We start from the raw sequence: 21,973 nt of genomic DNA on the forward strand, positions 1-21,973 counted from the left end.
ACCCCACCCCACCCCCCTCTGAGGAGTTCTGGGAACCTTCATGACTGACTGGAGAGTCGGGGATGCAGTGTGAGGTGTCGGAGAGCCCGGTAACAGCTGTTGTCCAGTGTTGAGGGTGTTGAGAGAGTCCAGATCTCCTGTCGCTGTCATGGGCTTCACGGCCGTGCTGCTGTCCTTCCTCCTGGTGTCTCTGAGCTGGTCCAGAGGAGCCGTCATCACAGGGGTGAGTGACAAGTTTCCGGCTCTGCTGCAAACTGTTCAGTCTGTGATTTTATCAGGTGATTTTATCATTCATGTGATCAGTTCTTAAAGGACTGTCTAATTCCTCTAAATGACTAATTACTTATCTATTTAATTAGATTTTACATTGTTATTATCGTCTCTTTCTCCAATTATCTGCAATTACTCACTTATTTACTATGGCTGCAACTAACAATTATTCTTATTATTGGATGATCTGTTCATTTTTTTTTCAATTAATCACAGAATGAAGTTATTCTATAACATGTAAAACGGTGCCCATCACAAGTTTGATCGATCAAAGATTAAATTCACAACAAAACAAAACAGAAAAAACAGCAAATCTTCACCTGCTGAGAAATGTTTGGACTTTTTGCTTGATAAATTAAATTGTTTGCAGTTGACAGATCAATAATTGACTAATTGTTTCAGTCTATACAAAGGGAAGTCTCCTCAAAACTCCAAACTCCTATGTCGGAGTCTGTTTTACTTCAACAAGACTGTTGATTTCTGGTTTGATTTTCTCATATTGAAATGACAAATACACATAAACTATATTTTAATGGAAACACAACAGCTCACTTTGGTGGATAATTTTATAAAATTTGATTACACATGACTAATGAGAAACCACATCCTCCTCCGCTTCAAGTCCACTGGAAAAACGAGAGGAAATTATCTCAGTCCTCTGATTGATATTCATTTGTAAATGGATTAGGGAGATGACAGGCGATGGATAAAATGGCTTTCACTGTACGGACATGAGAGGGTATCTCTATTACAATAAATAAAAATGAAATATTCAAACACAAAAGGGTATCTCTATTAGCATTAATAAAAATAAAAGTGATTCACTGGCATCAAAAGAACTGCCCTCCTCTCCGTCTCTTCGTCTCTCCGTCTCTTTTATTCTTTTCTGTCTGTACCGCCTCGTCTCTCTGTGTCTGTCCTCAGGCCTGTGAGAGAGATGTGCAGTGCGGGTTCGGTCTTTGCTGTGCTGTCAGTCTGTGGCTGAGAGGGCTGAGGATGTGCGTCCCAAGAGGCGTGGAAGGGGATGAATGCCATCCCTTCAGCCACAAGGTGGGGAGAAATGTCATGTTACTAATCTGCATCCATCCAACCTGCATCACACACACACACACACACACACACACACACACACACACACACACACACTTGAAGTTCAGATTTTATCAAGTGCTGGCAGGTTGGCTGAAGCTTTAGAAAAGCTGCTGATAACTGCAGAGGCTATTGATCTTCTCCACAGAGAAGCGGGCGATCAGAGCCGTACATCACTGCGATCATCTGGAGATGGCAACAGTTAGTTCTGCTAACACCACATCCGTCTCCGGATTCAGACTTTTAAAGAGCAGCTTTTTTTTTCAGACCTGCCGCTCAACCTGTCAGATGATGAAGGATTTACACTGTCAGATTATTTCCCCCTCCTCTTTTTTCCTCCACTTTCAGGTGCCATATCCAGGGAAAAGGCAGCATCACACCTGCCCCTGTCTCCCTCACTTGGTGTGCACCAGATACGCTGATAGCAAGTATAGATGTACTGATGACTTCAAAAACATGGACTTTTAATGGACGCCCAAACATTCAGATGAAGAAGAGCACGGCAGAAACGGTATTTCAGAGTGAAGAGTTGAACAAGCTGTGGATCCAAAATGCACATTTCATCTTTACTGACTGTATTCTTCATTTGTGTACTCTATGCACTATAATATATAGTTTGTATTCTCTTAATGCACAACCACGAGGACAGGAGAGGAGATGGCAGGGCATTGTGACCAATCAACAAAAAACACAGATTTACTTAATGAAAACAAGGTTACTTGTAAAGCTGTAAAACATTTGCTGTTTTATTTTCATGCTCATTTTATGTTAATTTATGAAGAGAAATGTGTAGATATAATTGTCAATAAAAGTATTATAACAACATTGTGTGTCATGTGATGTGTCCTCTGCGGAAGGTTTTTTGTTTGTTTTCTGTGCTCAGTTTGTGTTGCTTGATTAAACATTATGTGTGTTATGGGATGGAAGTATCAAATGGTTTTAATCACAGTCTGATTATGATAAAGGTCATAATCATAATCAGATTCTCTGTGCCTTCTCGAGCACATGTGACCTTGCTATATAACTGAACTGATGACTAAAGGCATCTGACTTGTGCCAAACATTTGATTTGTGCAGATGTCAGTTAAAGGGTAAATACACCACGTTCCACCACAAACGTTTCCAACAGAACATTTAGGTTCAGGAAAATAATTCATTTTTCATAACATTCCCAAGAGTTTTTTTCACTAACATATGGATCTTGACAAGCTCTGGATTGTAAAAAAAAAAAAAAGAAAAGAAAAGAAAATGAATGATGCAGTGATGTGACGTCTTTGTGCACAACCCGGTTTGAAAGAAAGTTTAATGAACTTTTGCGACCTCATTGCACAGATGCTGCTACCTTACCAGACGATGCAATTCTATCCTTTTACATGATGAGGATATGTCTTTGTTATATGAAGAACAAGAGTATCTTTTGTGCAATTTTAATGTCTTTACAACAGACAGAATCCTTTCATTTATTATTATTATTATGATTATTGTTGTTTATATTAGAAGTATTATTAATACTAATAAATACTAGGGCATTATTGTACTGTTTCCTTCATTACACGGCCACACAGTCATTATTATTTTGCAGATCAAGTACAAAATCTTTGATGAGCTTATGAAATGCCGAGCTTTGCTATACATTCATCTGCTCATAATAAATAAATTTAAGATATTCATGCATAACTAATAATAATAGTCCAAAGACATAACACACATTACACCGACAGGAGCCATTTTTTCTGCATGATTAAATTTACAATCAATATCTATAAGCAAAGAGTCTGAATACGTCTTCAGCTATTGTGCTTTGATAAAGGTTACCATCGGTATTTCATGGGATAAATTCACTTACAAAAAGGTTGTGGAATCAGTATAAAAATGGTTTTAAAATTAGATTCAATGTGTAATATTAACTGTGTAAATATGAAACAAACTTTCCAGTCAAAGTCAAACTGCAACATATGCTCTGGAATTTGAGTAAGCTCCTTAAAATGCACTGAGCATTGTGTTATTCTTTGTTCACACCACGAGCCGTTCCCCTCTGTGTCTTTGTTTTGTGTATCATTGTTATCAGATAAGCCTCAGTTCACACCTTTGGTAACCCGTGGAAAGTTTCCATATCGATGTTAAACATCAAACAGACATCAGGTCGCCTGATCTACATATCAGCACATTAAACGTGCACTGTTAAACACTTTTCTTGCTTCAGTAAATTCAAATGACCTGTTAGATGATAGAAGTCAGTCCTCTGAGAAACCTCCTAATCAATTCATTTCGCTCAGCTGTTTTCTTCAGTGTGTTTCAACAATGTCGAAGTTAACTTGGTTTTTCAGGAAATTCTCTCTGCAAAATATTTTCCTGATTCTCAGTGTTCGTTTGTTTCAGTGGTATATTTGCTTCTGGATAAGACGTCATTTATAACCATATCACATATTTCTTATCTCCAGCTGATACATGATATCAAGTTATACAGAAGGGCACATTGGAGACATAACCTTAATGTGCTGTATATAAGGGCTGAACTCTGTGACTGAACTTCACTCGTCTGAGTCCAGCAGCAAAGTGACCAACATGATGAAGTGGCTCGTTGTCCTGTCGGCCCTCGTGGCTTTCTCTGAATGCCTTGTTAAGTAAGTCTGATGTGGCCGGTTGAGAAGCAACCGGAACCGTCATTTCTTTGACATTTTACACCTGAATAGGCCGAACTGTTGAAAGAAAATCTCTTCATCTAGTATTCCTGAGGGAAAATCTAAAGGCCATCGTGCTGCTTCTTGCGTTGAGCTATCACACCTTTCGGATCGGCGCTAAGTTGAAAGCAGAGCTTATTTTCTAAAGTCTCCAGCTATACGATGGCAGACATATGTGCATTTTGCTGATTCTTTATCCACTTTGCTGTGTGTGTGTAGGATGCCCCTGATCAAGGGCAAGACTGCCAGGCAAGCCCTGCAGGAGAAAGGATTGTGGGATGAGTACAGGAGGAAGTACCCATACGCCCCAACGTCCAAGTTCATCCAGTCTGGTACTGAGGGCATGACCAACGATGCTGACGTGAGTCCAGAGCAGAAGATTTAGATTTGGTTCAATATGAAGTCAAGAAACATCTACTTCCTGTGCTTCTGTCACAGCTGCTGCAACATTTGAATCAACTTGATGTTGATCTCTATCTCTGCCGCATGTCTTCTCATGTCCCTCTAGTTGTCCTACTATGGTGTGATCTCCATTGGCACCCCTCCTCAGTCCTTCAGCGTCATCTTTGACACTGGCTCTTCCAACCTGTGGATCCCCTCCGTCTACTGCTCCAGCCAGGCCTGCCGTGAGTACCGCTGAGATTACTGCTGCAGCCCGGGCTGCTGTTCAGCCAGTTTGTGGACTATTGGTGGATTTAAATGTTAGCTGATAATGCTTCCAGCAGATGGACTGACTATAGGTTTTCTAGCATATACCTTTTACTCATTACACTACATTTATTTCACAGCTTCAGGTTCAAGTTACTTTATGGCAAAAATTGACAAAATTGCTAAATGATTATATGAGATCGATGGACAGTTTGAATACAACACATAGCATACACTGTTATAGATTGAAATGCTTACTTATATAAACTGTAGGCTGTATAAACTAATGTAGTAAAAACTCCCATTTGACCAGCTGCATTGAAAAGTTTCATGCATAGTGATGCATCAGCAATAATAACCCATAAATATGATTATATAAAGCTGACAGGATCCATTCTGCAATATTAGTATGTTTTGTTGCTAATAATTCTGTATTTCTACTTACATAAAAATTTGACAGCATTGTATTTATTTCTTACTGAGTATTTTTACTTTGAGATCTTTCAGTAAAAGATCCAAGTTGCTTGACATTGTCATAAAACGCACATGTGAAAGAGAAGTTGTTCCTCTGCAGAGAACCACAAGAAATTCAACCCACAGCAGTCCTCCACCTTCAAGTGGGGCAGCCAGCCTCTGTCCATCCAGTACGGCACTGGCAGCATGACTGGACGTCTGGTCAGCGACAATGTTGAGGTAAACAAAGCCCCTGGAACAGAATGCACAGCGTATTTAGACTTCAAGCAGGCGTACAGTATCACCGCGGTCTGTTCAACTCGTGACTGACAGCTGTCTTGTGTGTCCAGGTGGGCGGTATCACTGTGGCCAACCAGGTGTTTGGAATTAGCCAGACAGAGGCTCCCTTCATGGCCCACATGGTGGCTGATGGCATCCTGGGACTGGCCTTCCAGAGCATTGCCTCTGACAACGTCGTGCCTGTCTTTGACAACATGATCAGCCAGGGACTCGTGTCCCAGCCCTTGTTCTCCGTCTACCTGAGCAGGTACTGAGACAGGATGGAAATCTGTTGGTTGGGAGTGTGTGAGTCATTTTTACATGAAATTCATTCATTGTTTTGTTTTTTTTCTCTTTTAGCCACAGTGAGCAGGGCAGTGAGGTGGTCTTCGGTGGTGTTGACAGCAACCATTACACTGGACAAGTCACCTGGATCCCTCTGACCTCTGCCACCTACTGGCAGATCCAAATGGACAGGTACACAGAAATGCATCCAAAATCAGTGACTCAGACCAGAAGTGTTGATTACCTTATCACATGCAGAATATTGGCAGTAAACATAAGTGGCACAAAACCTTCTGGCTTGACTGTAATCAACCTTCTGCTCTTCCTTCTCCCAGCGTTACCATCAACGGACAGACTGTGGCCTGCTCCGGTGGCTGCCAGGCCATCATTGACACTGGCACCTCCCTGATCGTTGGCCCAACCTCTGACATCAACAACATGAACGCCTGGGTTGGAGCCTCAACCAACCAGTACGGAGAGGTGAGTCATACCATCATACCATACCATTTGACATAGACTTTCCCTTTTCCCTGAACTCAGAGTAAACAGACTTTTAATGCTCTGACGTCAAAACTCTCAAGTAAAAATAATTAAGCAGGACTGGGTTACTTGCTTCAGCTGCAGCAATGAATAGAACTTCTGCTGCTACGTGGTCTTCAACTCTGTGCATGATGTTCTTCTCACAGTCTACAGTGAACTGCCAGAACATCCAGAGCATGCCTGATGTCACCTTCACTCTCAACGGACACGCTTTCACCGTCCCTGCATCTGCCTACGTCTCTCAGGTCAGTTAGACCCCAGCCGCCGCCCACTGCAACATAAAAGTTCTCAGCACTACAATGAAGATTTGAGTGAATTAAAAAAAATGTTTTCTCTCTTCTCAACACAGAGCTACTACGGTTGCAACACTGGCTTTGGCCAGGGTGGCTCTGACCAGCTCTGGATCCTGGGAGATGTCTTCATCAGGGAGTACTATGCCATCTTTAACGCCCAGGCTCAGTACATCGGTCTGGCCAAGTCTGTGTAATCAAATAAGACACCAGATGAATAATCTGTAAGTGTGTATTTCCCTGTAGGGGCTTATTTGATTGAAGACTGAACAAAAGAAGGGTGCAAATGGGACGCTGTGAACAACACAGACATCAACATGTTGTATTACCTTTGCATTAAAGAGATTGTAGCAACTAAAACATTCTGTGTGTGTGTGTGTGTGTCGGTCTGACTTTTGTGGCTACAACCAAGATCCTATATCAGTGCAGAAAAACATCTTTAACAACATCTTTAGTCACAGTCGTTTTGTGGTGCAGTGTTGCACTGAAAGGTCACAGGAATAAGAATCACTCCGGTCTATTCATCCAATCTCTCTTCAGAGAAAGCTGATCTTTTATAGATGATACCAAAGGGACTGCCAGCAGCTTTTTTTGTGCAAAGGAAGAACAAGCCGAGAATAGATATCGAGCGGCTCCCACAACAGCAGAGAGCCAGGTGAAGCTCTAATCTGGAAGAAGCTGATGATGACAAACACTGATATAAGAAAAGATAACCTGATGACACGACCTGATCTCACCCTTTAAACAAGAGAAAACCACAAGGAAACCAACACAACTTTTCACCAGATTGTGTGCATTATTTAAGAGAGATCATTTCTTTAATTCCATCATCATTTCATTTTAATGCCTTCAATCAGTTTCACTAAAAGCTCCTGTTATATACATTTGAAATGGTAGTTCAGTGATTTGACATTACACTCTTAGAAACTCAGGGAACTCAAAAGTGACAAAAGTTCAAATAAAAGCAGCAGAAGCCAAGATGCCTTGTCCATTGTGCGGTTCAAGCTCTGTCTGGATCTAACAAGGCCGGACCCTTAATTTCCCATGATGCATTTTTGTTAAACCCTCTCTTCAAACTGTGCACAGGCTGAGAAGTGCTAAACCTGACTATTGAACTGACATGTATGTGTACAATCAATGGACTTCCCTTTAAAAACACAGCGGTGTCACCAACAGAATCAGTCCCACGTTAAAATCAGAACCTAACGAAGCTTTCACATGAATTCACTGGTGGATTGCCAGTGTGGAGTACTCCACAATGTCAGCCCGCTCGGTGTCAGCAGCTTGTGTTTTGGGCATCCTTAGGTTTGCATACACCTCGGTGGGTTTCTCGTGAGCTCTGAAGTCCACCGTGGTGTAGACTATGCCACTCATTTCCTGGGGGAGACAAACTTTGTCAAGAGACAGGATTGTAGAGGAAGTTTGCATCATAAACATTCAATCTGCTTTTAAAAGCCAGTGACAGTGAGTCACAGAGGCTACATGTTCCCAGTTTAGCACTTACCGGTGCCTCTTGTTTCAGTGACTCACACAGAGTTTCTCCACATCTGTCTGCAAAGACAAACAACATCACGCTGTGAATATTTTTGAATGTGTTCTTTCAGAAACACTCAGATCATTAATTTAAGGAAACTGCTTACCAGACGGTTTACGGTTTGCTTTCACTCTGAAGCAAACGACGCCAATAACCGAAGTGATCAAAATCATGACTGAAATGGACACAATGACAACCAGCGGCAGGCCAAAACTCCAGGGGACCCTGGGAAGGAGACAGGACACATAATTGAGATAATCCCACGTTCCCCTTCAGTCAGAAAGAAATATCAGAAAATGAGTAATCTACAGAGAGAGTACCTGGGACTGTCCCTGTGGTCCTGTGCCAGAGCAGGACCAGTGGAGTCTGGGAGTGTTGTGGAGGTGTTGAGGACTGTGATGGTTGTTGGCAGTGGAGGCTGAGACTGACTGTGGTGACTTGAAGCATCTGCAAAATACAAAAATGTCACAGAAGCTTCCTGAGTTAATGGCTTGAGTTACAGTGGGATTTCTCCTCCACAAACACAGGGGGAAAAACTACACTGAAAAACTATTTTGCAAATTAACATTTGTCTCATGAAGCTGTTGTAATGCAGTTTTCGCCCAAGTGTTATTGGGCACACTAGAGGCTATTGCATAACACAGATTTATAACATGACATTAATGAAAATCATGAGAACACTTACCTGAGACCTCCACATAGTAGTCCCTGTAGATGTGGTTTTGGGTTCCCTGCACAATACATCTGTAGAAGCCTCCATCCACAAACTGCACGTTTGATATTTTGAATTCAATCCAGCCGTCCTTCTCCGTTTTTGTGACTCTTCCTTTCAGTAATTCACAGATGTATCCTGTGCTATCCACCAGCTTGTAACAACCTCCTGGATAGAGTTTACAGCAGGACTTGTTGTGACTGTTGTAAATTGAAGGGAAGGCAAGTCTCAGCAAAATGTGTTCAGACTCCTCAATCTTCTGCTGCCCTCTCAGATGAGGGACATCTGGAAAACAAACATTTCTCATCAATAGGTCAGTACAGGCACTGGAAAACAGAAAACTACAACATTTAGTTGGTTTTTTTCATCATACCTAATAAAAGAAGAAAGACAAAGGAAAACTTCATCTTCAGAGTAATGTTGACTGAGTCTCGGCACTTTTCTTTTATTTAGTCTTCCACTCTTTTTAGAGGATCTGAGGCTCCTCCTTACCAACGAAAAGATGAGGAAGTTGTCACTGCATCAACTGGGAAGCACAAACAAACTACCAGCCCCTTGAGAAATGCTGTGGCATAAATTTCATTTTTAACTTCTTTTTTAAATTCGGACACAGGAGAGAACATTTCTGAAGTTGTAGTTTAAGGTGTAGTTGTGTTGGATTGCTTTACATTGTCTCTATATTTCTGTTATTGCATCAAAGCCATGTTTTCTTGCACAAATGTTGCACAAGCTTAAATTGTCATTAGCATAGTGTGATGCAAAGTAACACCACAAACTGTGCGTAACAATGACTGTAGAGCTGTTTGTAATCTGTTCCTGTTTGTAGAGTGATTGTACTGGAATGACTTTCTTTTAATGTCTGTTGCAATATTTGAATATATGTTGCAATATAGAATATAACACATTATAAATAGCCTATAGATATCAAAAGTCATTAGAGTAGGCTCTAGCATTAATGGACAAAATAGATAATATACACAAAGTTTACACAAAGTGATTTATTTGGTGTCAGCTTTCAGCTTATTAAACACTTCATATTGACTAAATCAAAACATATCCTCCATTATGGAACAGAAAACAAATGCAAAAGGTATGTACAATTTAATATTCAGTAAAGACAAAGTTGTGGCATTCTAACAATTAACATATGTTATTACAGGCCAAAAATAAACACTCCTTTTTCATTCCCTCTGTTTGAAAACTGAAATGTTCATTTAGATGCTTGGTAAATTTTCTAAAACATGATATAAGCCATTTCATTCTCTTTGATAACATTGTCTTGCAAATCGAAGCAGTTGAGGCACATGAACACAAATAATTTTTAATAATTACAGACCAACTGTTAAATGCACAGCCCCTATGATTAAGTTAGAAGCGATGGGTGCAATAATCTGAATTTACAAAAAGCTGTTGATCTTATTAAACGGTGCAACTGCCCCGAGCAGATGATCCTGTGGAGGACATAATGCTTTAGTTCACAGCCAGCTGAGTGCATAAATAAGTTGAGGTCACTGTACTTGTCAGCTCATAGTGGTTCGTATTGGTCCTGGTCGGCGCAGGTTTGTACCGTGGTGGGTTTAAAAAGACGTCTATTCGTCGGTGAAGGTGATGACATCATAGTGGATGCCCTGCTGCTGCAGCTGCTCCAGCTGTTCAGGTGTAGCTTCAGTGTAGACGGTCTGGGTCTGTGCCATTGTTGCCTCTGCTACTGCTACAACAACAAAGATTACCCACTTAGTTTGATTCACTGTCAGAGTGTTGTAGTTATTATTGATTTTCATAATGGTGATTTCATAGTTATTGTTAAACTCATAGTTAGCCTGGTTGCCTAAACGACCCTATCTGTTGTTTAGCATGTTGTTTGTCCATTATCTATAAGTGCGGTATATCCAGCATAAAACACACAACATTCACCTATGTGCAATAATAACGGAGTGCATGGACTCGGTCTGTTTTGGACCTCTGTTTTTTTACCATTTATTGTTTGTTTTTAACTATTTATACAGATTGCAGTGTGTCTACTATAGTTTATGTTCCTGTATATAGTTATGTATGTATTACTGTATGTACCACTGGAGACAGTAATTTCATTGTACACTGTGCAATGACAATAAAGGCATTGAATTAAATTGATTTTCTGCATTTCAGGGAGCAAACTGTTATCAATCATTTTTACTAAAGTTTGAAAATCAACTTCCAGAGACCTAAAACTGTTCTCGCCTCCATGATGGTGCTTTCAAAAAAGCTCTAAAAATCAGCTCTTATGAACAAGGCTGGCCAAGAACGAGCTTTTGATTTTAAGGCATTTACATGCTGTTTGGCAGCTGACTCTCAGCTTTGTGTGAGAGCATCCTGAAACACACCATCAAAATGGGTCCTGCTCTCAACTGCATTAGGAGACTGTAATAACACAAATTGAAAGAAAAAGACTAAATCGAAAATAGATTAGAAAACAGAAAAAGACTCAATGATGGGCTGGACATAAATGTCAATAAATGAAATAGTTCCAACTTCTAATAGGTTTCATAGTAATTTTTACATATGTGCTTTTATTTTATATCTACATATATTTCATTTCCGTATGGATATTGTTATCTGACAGATTTTAATAGCAATATGAGAGGGAGTCAAAGGTAGTTTTTAAACTTAGAAACATCCATCAATCCATCCATTGTAATTATAAACAATCTAATAATGTAGTGGCGGACAGAATATAAAACAAGTTCATTGCGATCTGCTAATTAAGAGAGCCAACCTGTGACAGCAGAGTGAGCAGCAGCCTCCAGATCTTCAGGATTCACTATCTGTTGCTCCGAGCTGACAGGTAGATACTGGATCTGACCGTCATGACTCACAGCGATCTGAACACATGAAAAACACAGAGCAATGAGCTTTTGTCAAAATAAACCACTCTCACTGTAGAGCCTTTGAGATGACCTGCCTCACCTGCTGCTCCTGCACAAAGGCCCCGTCGTGCTCATACTGGATGATCTGTCCATCTGGCATCTGAGAGACAGTTAGAGAGATCAGTCAGAACAACACGGCATCACCTTCAAACTCATGTATCCATCATGAGTTAAGGTGACTTCTTACGAGGTGATACACTGACCTGTATGTGGTTGCCGTCAGCTACTACAACATACTCCTGAGGGATCAAGTGCTGTACTCCATCCTGTGAGATGATATACTGGACCTGGAACAGGACATGAAACATGAGATGAAAGCTAAACGATATGATGAACGCTCTGTTGAAAATCAATATATTTTGTCTTATATTCCATTAAGGTCTCGTACATTAAAACATGAAGTGGGATAATCTACAAAATGGCTCTTACCTCTGTCACCTGGTTGTCTCCTGTCATCAGGTGCTGAACTGTCTGTCCATCTAGGGTGGTTATCTGTTGAATATATGTGCCCTCCTCCTGATAATGTACACATTCATGCATTTAGTTATAAATTAGTGTGTATATACAGTATGCACATAGAGAATTATGTGAAGTTACAAACATGTCAGGTATCATGTGAAAGCTGGTACCTGGTCTGATAGTGTCTGTTCCTGAGCTACAATGATGTGCTCCTGTCCCAAAGCCTGCAACCGCTCTGGAGTGATCACTGTCTGATGTGCCTGCAGAGCTGTTGCACACACACACACACACACATAAACACACACACACACACACACACACACACACACACACATTTGAGATTTATTTTTACATGAATGTGGTTTCTGTTTATAATCTGTAAGTCAGTTTTGAACAATAATCCACGGTATCATTCATTTATCTTTAAACTGTAAGTCTTGTGTTGTGTTGTGCTGTTCCTCACATTGCAGTGTGGCTAAGGCCTCCTCATCACTGTTGACTATGATGGTCTGCTGAGATGTGGTCGTGCGGCTTTTGCGAGTAGGATGATCCTGATTGTGGAGACGCTCCATGTGAAACTTCAGATGGCCATTACGGTTAAACCTGAAAATAAAAAACAATCAACATTCACAGCTATTCATTACCACTCTAGGCTCTTATGTAACATTTTGCATTAGAGTTTTTCATGTTAACTAAATACAAGTTTTGTGGCAACTCAAACGAGTTCTGATCTCACCTTTGTCCACAAAGTTTGCAAGAAAAGGGTTTCTCGTTGGTGTGGGTCATCATGTGTCTGCGCAGGTCTTTCTTGTTTTTGGAGGCAAAGCTGCAGTTTGGACACTTGTGGGGACGTAGGTAGGAATGCTGCTCCATGTGAGCCTAAAACAAAACAGCATGTCGTCAACAACTGTCAGAGAAGTCAAGGTCTGAAACACCCGGTAACAGTGCTGCACAATTTTGAGAGACATACTGTACCTTGACCTCAGGCCAGGAGGTGGAGGTGAAGTCACAGTCAGGACACTTGAAGGTGTTGGGATCCAAGTGCGCCCTCTTGTGGTTCTCCATGTCAGAGCGTCCGTGGAAAGACTCCATGCAGATTCGGCAGGAAAACCTCTTGGTGCTGAGACTGGGAGAGCCCACTGCAGAGGGAGAGGTCGGAGCTTCACTGCTCAGCTGACAATAAAAGAAAATGACACAGTCAGAGAGAAGGCATACAGAAGAAGAAAAAATGAAATTACAGTTGATAGTTACCTCCACTTGTTGCAGTACACCATCAGGCAGCGTTGAAGTAAGATAATACTTGTCGCTTTTCGTGCTCTCTGATCCAGAGACCTCTAAAGCCTGAGAAGGACTGCTCTCACCATTACTGCAAAAACAGCAGTTTAATGACATTAGAGATTGTTGAGACATTGTAAACCTCAATCTATTTCTCAATGTAACAACATATGTTTCTCATAATCTGGGACAATAAGACCATGTGTGTTCTGTTACCTGTATCCAGGACTATGGATTTCTTCAGCGGTCTGCTCCACCACACTGAAGTCCCCACCGCCTTCGTAGGCTTCGATGGCAATCTGGGTGAGCTCTCCTGTTTCAGAGGTGGCTGCCTCGTAGGCCTCTTGTAGCACTGTCTCACCGTTCTCAGACACGTGGAAGGTCATGACCTTTTGGGCCTGGCCCGGTGCTGCGGTCACTGTACTCCAAGTGCTCTTCTCCAAAGCTTTGCCTTCTGACTTCAGCACTGCCACCTGAGGAGCGCAATCAGTAAATATAAATATGTACATATATTGCCACACTTTACACATAAATGTCGCCACTTGCAGCGGCCGGACCAACCTGCACGGAGTTTCCAACCAATTCACGGGCATTGCTCATATTCAGCAGCAGGTCCAGGGCATTCTGGGCGGATAGATCACTGGATTCAGCTGAGGAGGACAGGGAGACAAAGTCAGCAAGCTGACAGACCACACCAGATATATTAACAAACATCTCTTGTGGAATCATCACTGACCTTGTTCATAGATGATGGTGGTGTTTCCCAATGCATCCTGGGACACTGAGGCATTTTCCATCCCCTGCATGGCTTGTAGTGTCGCAGAATCTACTGCAACCTAATGAACGATGGTGAAAAAACAGTTACGGTCTATCATCTTCCAGAGGCACAAAATAATAACACAAGCTAAAATTAACTCCAAATTGGACCTGGGATACATGACGAAACCTCTAACAGACTCACTATAGTGTTCTGTAGGCCCTGTGGTTCGTCGTGTTGTTGTTTGAGCTCCTCTATCTGCTGCAGGGTGAAGAAGGGTCTGCGTCGTCTCCTCACAGGCTCCTCAGGGTGAGCCACGGACCACTCTTCAAATGCCTCAGGATGGCGGCACTGGACATGTAGACGCAGGTTCTTCCTGTGCTTTGTCATGAAGTGACACATATCGCAGGAGAAAGGCTTCTCTCCTGTAGAGATTTAAAATACTAAATGAATAGGTATCATACAGCGCTACATTCATGAGGTGAAAATAAAAACATGCTCATGTTAAATAAACTTTATGAAAGCCTTTCTGCCACACTGACCTGTGTGCTTAATGGCTAGATGGGAGACCAGGAACTCCTCTTTAGAAGTGGAGTATTTACAGTAGTCGCACTTGAATGGCCTGTCGTTGGTGTGGGACAGCTGATGGTTGAGCAGCAGCTTCTTGTTGTCACAAGTGTAGTCGCAAAACTCACACTTGAACCTGGCAAACGCACATCGAATCATTATCATCATTATGATGATATCGTCACACTAACATGAAATGACTTCTTCTACTCCAAACTGCTAACCACTACATCCATGTTTTTAAAATACAGAATAGTAAATGACAGAATAAATAGGTGAAATAAAACTCTGCAGTACTGACTTGCTGTCTCCAAGGCTCTGGATGTGGGTCAGTAGGTGCATTTTGAATGTGTACCGCTTCTTGAAGGATTTGCCACACTGCAAAGACAGAAAGACATCATCACCATCATCATCAACTTCACACCAGGAAAGAAATCGTCCATAGAAATCCATAAAATTACTTTCCTGTAAGGACTGTCACAGGTATGCACAAAATTATTCTATTGGGCAGGTAAATCATGCATTCAAAGAGGGAAGGCAGATGAAACAAGCATCTTACAGGGGTAACAATCTAGCCCCAAAATCATTATAACCTTTGACCTTAACAGATAATTCTCAATTGCTTGCCATGTTCAGCAACTGTGAACACCAGACTTAGGTGCAAAAATGCATCAAAGATTGTAAACTTGACAGAGAATGTATAGAAATTCATTGTATTGTTTGTCACGCAGTAACATGTATCAACATCTCTCCTGTAGCTGCCACTTCTCAAACAAAGACACTTGTGATTGTTGGTAAACACTTGAAATATTTGTTACATATATTTTTGCATTGTATAATCAATGTTTTCTGACCTTATCACACATGTGTGGTTTCTCGGAGCTGTGGGTTTTCATGTGCTGGGTCAATCTTTTCTGCATGGGGTAAACTCTGTGACACACAGGGCAGGGGAACTCTGACACCTTTGGAGCCTGTGAGAATCAGAGCACAAACAACAACCAGTCAAAACAGAAACAGACTGCACTAATTCTTCTACAAAATGAAGAATGCATAATATCAGTATTAAACCACGAGTTTAAAATAATTAAAATATCATTTCTTACCAACTCAGTCTTTCTTTTTCTGTGGGAAGGAGAAGAAAAAAATCTGTGACAAGATGTGAAAATGTGCAATTAATAATTATCAGCGTAATAAATTACAGTTTATGTATGTTGCCTGAGTTATTTACTTCTCTTTGTTATGGACTGCCGAGTGGCGGATGACATCTTTCCTGTAGACACTTGTGTAATCACACTCCTCACACTTGAATGGCTTGGTACCCTCATGATTGAACATGTGTTCCTGTAAAACAGCCCCCAGGACTTTTAGAAACATTTTTGTAAACTGAGGAAAACCTGAGTGTTGTGCAGTTGTACTGCAACTAACCTTGAGTGAGGACCAGCGCTTACAGCGATAGTTGCACTGGAGGCACTTAAAGAGCTCTGGGTCATTGCCCTCATGAGAGTCCACGTGGAAGCGCAAATCTTCTTGAGTGAGGAAGCGCGAGCCACAGATCCAGCAGTTGTGAGGCCTCAGGAGCGGTTTGAGAGATTTATAGTAACGGCTGGAAGATATTGATAATGAGGAGAAGCTTGTTGTGAAAGTTGTGTAACACTGTTTGCAACACAACTTTATTTCATAATCTGATACTTACTTTCGATTGATATACTTCTTATATTTCTTGCGAAGGAAGCGCTTGGAGGGTCGGCCACGTTTCCTCTGGAAGAACTCCTCCTCTGGCTGCGATGTGTTGGATGAAGGATCTTTGTTCTCGGAATCCGACTGGCTTATCGTGGCCTCAGCAGTGTCTCCAACAGTCACCATAGCAGGACCATTGTTTAACCCGGAAGAGCTTGCCTCTTCAGGTATACTAGCATCAGCGCTAACCCTGGGCTTCTTAGCAATACTTTCTGCTTCTGTAACAAAAATATGTAAAGGAATGAAATTGAAAATACAGAAATCTAAGTTTAGTAATGCAGACTCCACGTTTTTGTTTTGCTCTGTCAAAACGCAAAACCCACCTTTGCTGCTGTAGCCTTCTTCTAAAGAGCTGTATTTCCTCGGACGGCCAACTTTACGTCGAGGACGCCTGTGAGAAGAGGAAGAAATAGGAGGAGCAGGCTTCTTCAGAGTGGCAGGTGGTCTTCCTTTGCAATCCTCCTCTGCTGGGTTGTAGTCACTATCCTCTGGAGATCAAGAGAAGAGCAGGGACAGGGAGAAGTGAATATGATTCTTACTCTGTTACTGATTCACTAACCTTGAAAAGTATTAATGTTTATGTTATCTGACTGACAGTTCAATGAAAATCTTCCTCCCTGACCTTCGGGGTCATCAATAGCACCAGCATCCACAATATCATCCTCTTCTTCTTCTGCCTGATGAGGCTCAGCAGCCTTCACCTTTGCTGCCTTCTTCTCTTCAGCTTCCTCTCTCTCTGCCTGCCGACGGGCCACTGTCTCACTTTTAGGAGGCCGTCCACGTTTACGCTTCTTGTGCACATCCACTGAACAACCAACATTTCACAAAGAAACAAAAATGAGATAACGTACAGGCAGAGAGATGTATCACTGTGATCCATGATCAACTACTTTACCTGCAGGTTTGAAGTGCTTGTCTCTCATGTGGTTAATGAGTGTGTCTTTGGAAGCACTCTTGTACGGACACATCTTACACTTGAACTGCTGTACAATCACTACTTCCATCATCTCCTCCAGCTCAGCTAGGTTTGGAGGTCTGTCTCCAGAACCTTCTGCCACTGTTGATGTTTCCATCTCCCTGACCAGCCCGGCTTCATCCTGAGGCCCCTGGGAGCCCTGGGGCTCCTCTTGGCTGGGTGAGCACTGCTGAGCCAGCTCAGGCTCTGGATTGGAGGTATATGTCCCACTGCTGCTGATGTAGGGCCCAGGCTGGCTCTCGCTACACTCCAGTGCCTCAGGAAGCCCGCCTGAACCTGCAGTGTCTGCCAGAGGATGGTCTGATGAGGAGCTGTCATCGGCATAGAGAGAGGCCTCAGGGCCATTGCTGCTTTCCAGGTAACAGGAGTGCTGGGGCTGCTGTTGGGAGTGCTGCGGCTGATCTGGATCCTGGTTCTGGTCGTCATCTTCATCATCATCCCTAGCTTGGTACTGAGAACAGCCCGGTTGCTCAGAGTCTGCAGCTGCAACACATTCTCCACCATACTCAGCACTATACTGCCGACTAGTCTGGGACCGGTGGTCTGCACTACTGTCGATGTAACTGCGTGAATGATGTGGCTGCTCTCCATCGTCCACTGTACACTCAAGATACCCAGCACTGCACTCCACCACATAGTGACCTCGACTGGTAGGGTTTGAGTCAGCCCCACTGCATTCCACGTATCCAGGCAGGTCCTGGTCACTGTTATCCCCGCTGTAATCAGGGAAGCCTGACTGGGAGCGTGTCTGGTCAGGCTCCTCACCTGAACACTCTACATAGGAAGATGAAGACTCCTCTGTCTGGTCTGGACCATCTGCACTGCAGTCCATGTACTGGGAGGGGTGGGAGTGCTGGGGCTGGTCAGGCTGACTGCTGCTGTCCTCTGGGTAACCTGAGTGTCCAGGCTGATCATCAGGCTGGTCAGGTTCAAGGTTGCCCTGCAGGTCTCCCTGGTCCAAACAGGTAGATGTGGGACCTTCAGCAAGAGCTTCTATGGCTATACGATCGGACAAGGCCGAAGATGACATCTGAGCTACCATAGGAGCACCTGTAGCGGACAAATACATATAGATGAATTGTACATAGTTTATTGAAATAAGATTTTCATAACTCTATTCCCATACTTACTCGTGTGTCATCAACTCGTGGATTTTAAATTACAAAAACTCACTAGAGGACTACAACAAAGTTGGAGCTGTAGATTCCTATCAAGTTGACATAGAAATATAAAATTATTTATTTGCTCTATAAATACATGCTGTATGAACATGGAGGTAATTTCCTCAGCATCATTAACTTTCAAAAACGTTTTGAAAGGGGCTGAAGAATGAATGTGTTAGTAGTAAAAGTAGCACACTCACCATCATCTGGTCCTTGTAATATCAGATACTGGGTTGTTTCTGCACCACCATCTTCTGCACTGGTAACAGATATGCAACCTAATAGAAAAGCATTAAACAGAATCAGATATCTGTTACTTTACTCTAAACCAATCAAAATGACACAACCTTAAAGCTGCTCAGCCTAAGACATAACAAAACATGGAGTAAAAGTGGAAATACCATTCATGATGTCGGGGCCGATGGTGGACTCTATGATTTTGTCAATGGCAGACCCCAGGTCTGACGAGGTAGAAGCAGTTGAGTCAGAAACCATCATGGCTCCTTCAGACACAGCGCTGGAGTGGACCAGCACTTGGGCTGACTCAGACACCAGCACTGACTGAGTCACTGTGGAGACGCTGGACACGCTGGTGGACTGGGCCACTGAGGACGAATCTGGGAGGTGGACTGATGAAATTCTGACATCTGTACTGGAGCTGGTTTCTGGGATGAACACCTTGACAGGGAGGGGCAAGAACATGATGTCGTTATCATGAAACTTTTAGGACACAGCATAGCTGCATATTGTTTTTCTGGTGGCTTAGTTGTATAACTGTTTTCTCCTACATATGTATAAAGCTTACCACAAGTCCCTCCGAGCTCTGTCCCACATGGCAGTCAGACTCTGGGGCCTGTGCATGTGATGCAGCAGCATCGCTGCTGTCTGCAGACATGGCCTCCGATGACTCCATACCCATGCCGCTTTCAGATGGCTCCTCCATCCCTGAGGGGCCTGCATCACTGCTGCTCTCCACCTCATTCTCCTCCGAATCCATAACTATCCACAAAAATTTAACATAAACTCAATATCAAATTTTAAGTGCATGCCGTACTTAAAGCATGCCTGGAAAGCCATTACTGCAAGTTCATTGTGTTAAAATTAATGCAGCTCATATCATCATGCACCATATGTTTGTCTTTGTTGCTTACCCTAGGACACCGCTGTTTGTCATTAGTGTCAAGAGTGTTTGCACAACATAAGATATTTTATTGCCCCAGCTAAGCTATCAAAATAGAACTAGATAGAGCTAGATATACTATAGAAAAGTATAGAATGACTTCTAACAAAACTTCAAAGCCTCAAGACCTGCAGAGATCCTCGACAGTAGAAGACTGTCCAACTTTCTCAACTATGATGATATAGAGGATGCTGAATATGGCAAACAGTAACTTGAGTAGTCAAGGGGAAACTTGTTATTGAACATAATATTCTATTTCTGAAGGTTATCATACAGTGTATGTTGCCTATCTATAATTAATTCTGAGAGATAGGGCAACCAACTGGAAATGAACTATTAGTTTTTGTGGTTTATTGTGGCTTTCAATGTCACTTTCAAGTCACTTAGATTTTTGTGTATCCTTTTGAGGTCTTTTATGTTGATTACGTTGTAACAATGATTAGTATCAGAGTTTGTAGGAATGTAAAGCTCTTCATACCAGTGGCCTACATATGGAAACAAAGTTACAGTCCAGAGGTATACGGTAAAATGTAAATTATTTTAAGGTAACCTTCAACAGTGTTGATGTAATATTTTCATTTCTCTTTTCATGTTGTGAAACATTACACTTTTAATCCGCTATATCTAACGGCTGTGGATGCATCTTATGCTCCAGGGTATTTCATCCATAGCAGTTTTCTTATACCACGTTCAACAAAGGATATTGAGTTCATCATCCATCACTTAATGGTAAGTGACAGTGTAAGTGTTTATTTCGGGAAACTTAGACACAGGTTTGCATAAGCAACGTCAGCACTAATACCTGTCGTGTCTACACAACTAGCTGTATGAATCCTCTCAAGGACGTAATTGTTGGTATGAATTAAATCTTTCTATCCTGGGTAAGAAAAGCTAACGTTTCCCCCTTGATTACACTCAAACCATGAGCATCGGTTAAGTTATTTAGAAACTTGATGCCATGGGAACTAACATTTTCTCCAGAGGAACCTGAACAGCTAACATTAGCTTTTAGCCTACTGACCAGCTTTGTTTTCATGTCACTATCGTGTTTTACAGGGCTTCAATACATATATAAAACGTCTCCCAGTCTTGATGTTATAGTTTGGCAGGTTGAATAGAATAACAGAGTGGAATGAAGAGAATGTCATCGGTCTAAGCAAGTCGACATTTCGGCCGCAACAGCCTCCAGGACGGCATGTGCTAGCCGATTTAAACGGGCCTAGCTGCCCTTCACCCTGCCTGCTCCGCGTCGCCATTTTACACCAGGCAGCCCCTTTTACACTCAGGCATTCTGAGAGCTCTACTGGGGACCTCGAGGGCCTCAGCTGCGGCAGACCGCCCAAATGCTCTCCCTGAAGAAAATGAAAATATTTTCCTTCACCGGCACTACAATCTCCATGCTTTTTTCTTACCGTGTATTTTCGGGTAGCAAGGTGTCCTTTAGTGCAGAGGCGCTAAACAGAACAGAAATTAGTAACCGATAATTGTTGCCTCATTCTAGTCGGGCGCCATGAGTATCTCCTTGCTTCCTGTCCGTGCAACCGGATCTTATTTATTGTTTTTGTTGAAAAACTGACCGGTCATCTAATCAAACATTCATATGACCACCAATTTTGACAATATGTATTTACCGATAGTTTTGTCGTTACATATTGGTCCAAATATTCGGTAAATTAGATGTTTATAAACATTTAGTGGACTATTGTTTTTAGAGGAAGGCGTATTACGCAACTGGGTGCGGAGTGATATACATCCGCTTGTCTCGAGAGACTGAGGCGCCGTTCAAACTTTAAATCATCGATATAACTAAAGCCATTAAATTATATTTCTATCACGCAGGCCTGTGCTTTATACACGTGCATTTTTGGTTGCAAAATTCACAGCGTAATTTCATTACATGAATCAGGTACCAATAATATACTTAGTGGTTCCTGTCGGTACTTCAATGTATTCTAAATATAAGAACAAGGGAGTGACAAGTTCTAATTTATTGCTGGACTTAAATTAGACTGCATTAGTTTTAGCTGGTGTACCTAATAAAACTGCCATCTAAGTGTGTAATACGGCCCACATATTTTATATTTTACTGTGTAATGGAAAATACAAATGACTTTCACTCATTAACTAACATTATTGGGATATGTAGGAGAAAACACTAAAAAGGAGCGCTCA

General features: G+C 42.0%; 4 protein-coding genes across 8 annotated transcripts; 2 read left to right on the forward strand and 2 right to left on the reverse strand.

Moving 5' to 3' along the window:
• The first annotated feature begins 89 nt into the window (after positions 1–89).
• On the forward strand, positions 90–2,143 carry prok1 (prokineticin 1). The gene is made up of 3 exons (XM_023427378.2): positions 90–223; positions 1,195–1,320; positions 1,708–2,143. The coding sequence occupies exons 1-3, from the start codon at positions 149–151 to the stop codon at positions 1,825–1,827; spliced, it is 321 nt and encodes a 106-aa protein (XP_023283146.1). The 5' UTR covers positions 90–148; the 3' UTR covers positions 1,828–2,143.
• Positions 2,144–3,896: 1,753 nt separating this feature from the next.
• Positions 3,897–6,895, forward strand: LOC111670646 (pepsin A-like). The gene is made up of 9 exons (XM_023427456.2): positions 3,897–3,983; positions 4,260–4,401; positions 4,549–4,666; positions 5,263–5,381; positions 5,492–5,688; positions 5,781–5,897; positions 6,041–6,185; positions 6,392–6,490; positions 6,595–6,895. The coding sequence occupies exons 1-9, from the start codon at positions 3,925–3,927 to the stop codon at positions 6,730–6,732; spliced, it is 1,134 nt and encodes a 377-aa protein (XP_023283224.1). The 5' UTR covers positions 3,897–3,924; the 3' UTR covers positions 6,733–6,895.
• Positions 6,896–7,307: 412 nt separating this feature from the next.
• Positions 7,308–9,272, reverse strand: LOC111670840 (uncharacterized). The gene is made up of 6 exons (XM_023427752.2): positions 9,155–9,272; positions 8,755–9,066; positions 8,390–8,516; positions 8,176–8,294; positions 8,040–8,086; positions 7,308–7,912 (listed from the first exon to the last, which is right to left on the reverse strand). Exons 1-6 carry the CDS (start codon positions 9,186–9,188, stop codon positions 7,760–7,762), a joined length of 792 nt encoding a protein of 263 aa, XP_023283520.1. The 5' UTR covers positions 9,189–9,272; the 3' UTR covers positions 7,308–7,759.
• A 492-nt stretch (positions 9,273–9,764) lies between these two features.
• On the reverse strand, positions 9,765–21,355 carry LOC111670757 (zinc finger protein 335). Of its 5 annotated transcripts, XM_087179722.1 has the most exons (29): positions 21,214–21,355; positions 19,427–19,620; positions 19,023–19,299; positions 18,822–18,899; positions 17,378–18,508; positions 17,105–17,287; positions 16,806–16,970; positions 16,439–16,700; positions 16,171–16,348; positions 15,974–16,086; positions 15,849–15,891; positions 15,600–15,716; positions 15,047–15,123; positions 14,721–14,881; positions 14,383–14,603; positions 14,158–14,257; positions 13,983–14,071; positions 13,638–13,894; positions 13,398–13,512; positions 13,122–13,319; positions 12,883–13,025; positions 12,610–12,749; positions 12,317–12,414; positions 12,117–12,203; positions 11,891–11,974; positions 11,728–11,787; positions 11,537–11,642; positions 10,349–10,492; positions 9,765–10,232 (listed from the first exon to the last, which is right to left on the reverse strand). In XM_087179722.1, exons 2-28 carry the CDS (start codon positions 19,616–19,618, stop codon positions 10,371–10,373), a joined length of 4,797 nt encoding a protein of 1,598 aa, XP_087035848.1. In that variant the 5' UTR covers positions 19,619–19,620; positions 21,214–21,355; the 3' UTR covers positions 9,765–10,232; positions 10,349–10,370. The 5 variants fall into 5 exon arrangements, with proteins under 5 accessions (XP_087035848.1, XP_023283395.1, XP_023283394.1 ...); XM_023427627.2 differs by having other exon boundaries at positions 9,765–10,492; positions 15,849–15,867; XM_023427626.2 differs by having other exon boundaries at positions 9,765–10,489.
• Between the last annotated feature and the right edge of the window lie 618 nt (positions 21,356–21,973).

Source organism: Seriola lalandi, unplaced genomic scaffold (genome assembly GCF_002814215.2).
Source record: "Seriola lalandi dorsalis isolate HSWRI2012SDOR001 ecotype SW California unplaced genomic scaffold, Sedor1 jcf7180002054861, whole genome shotgun sequence".
In the NCBI taxonomy this organism is placed as follows: domain Eukaryota; kingdom Metazoa; phylum Chordata; class Actinopteri; order Carangiformes; family Carangidae; genus Seriola; species Seriola lalandi.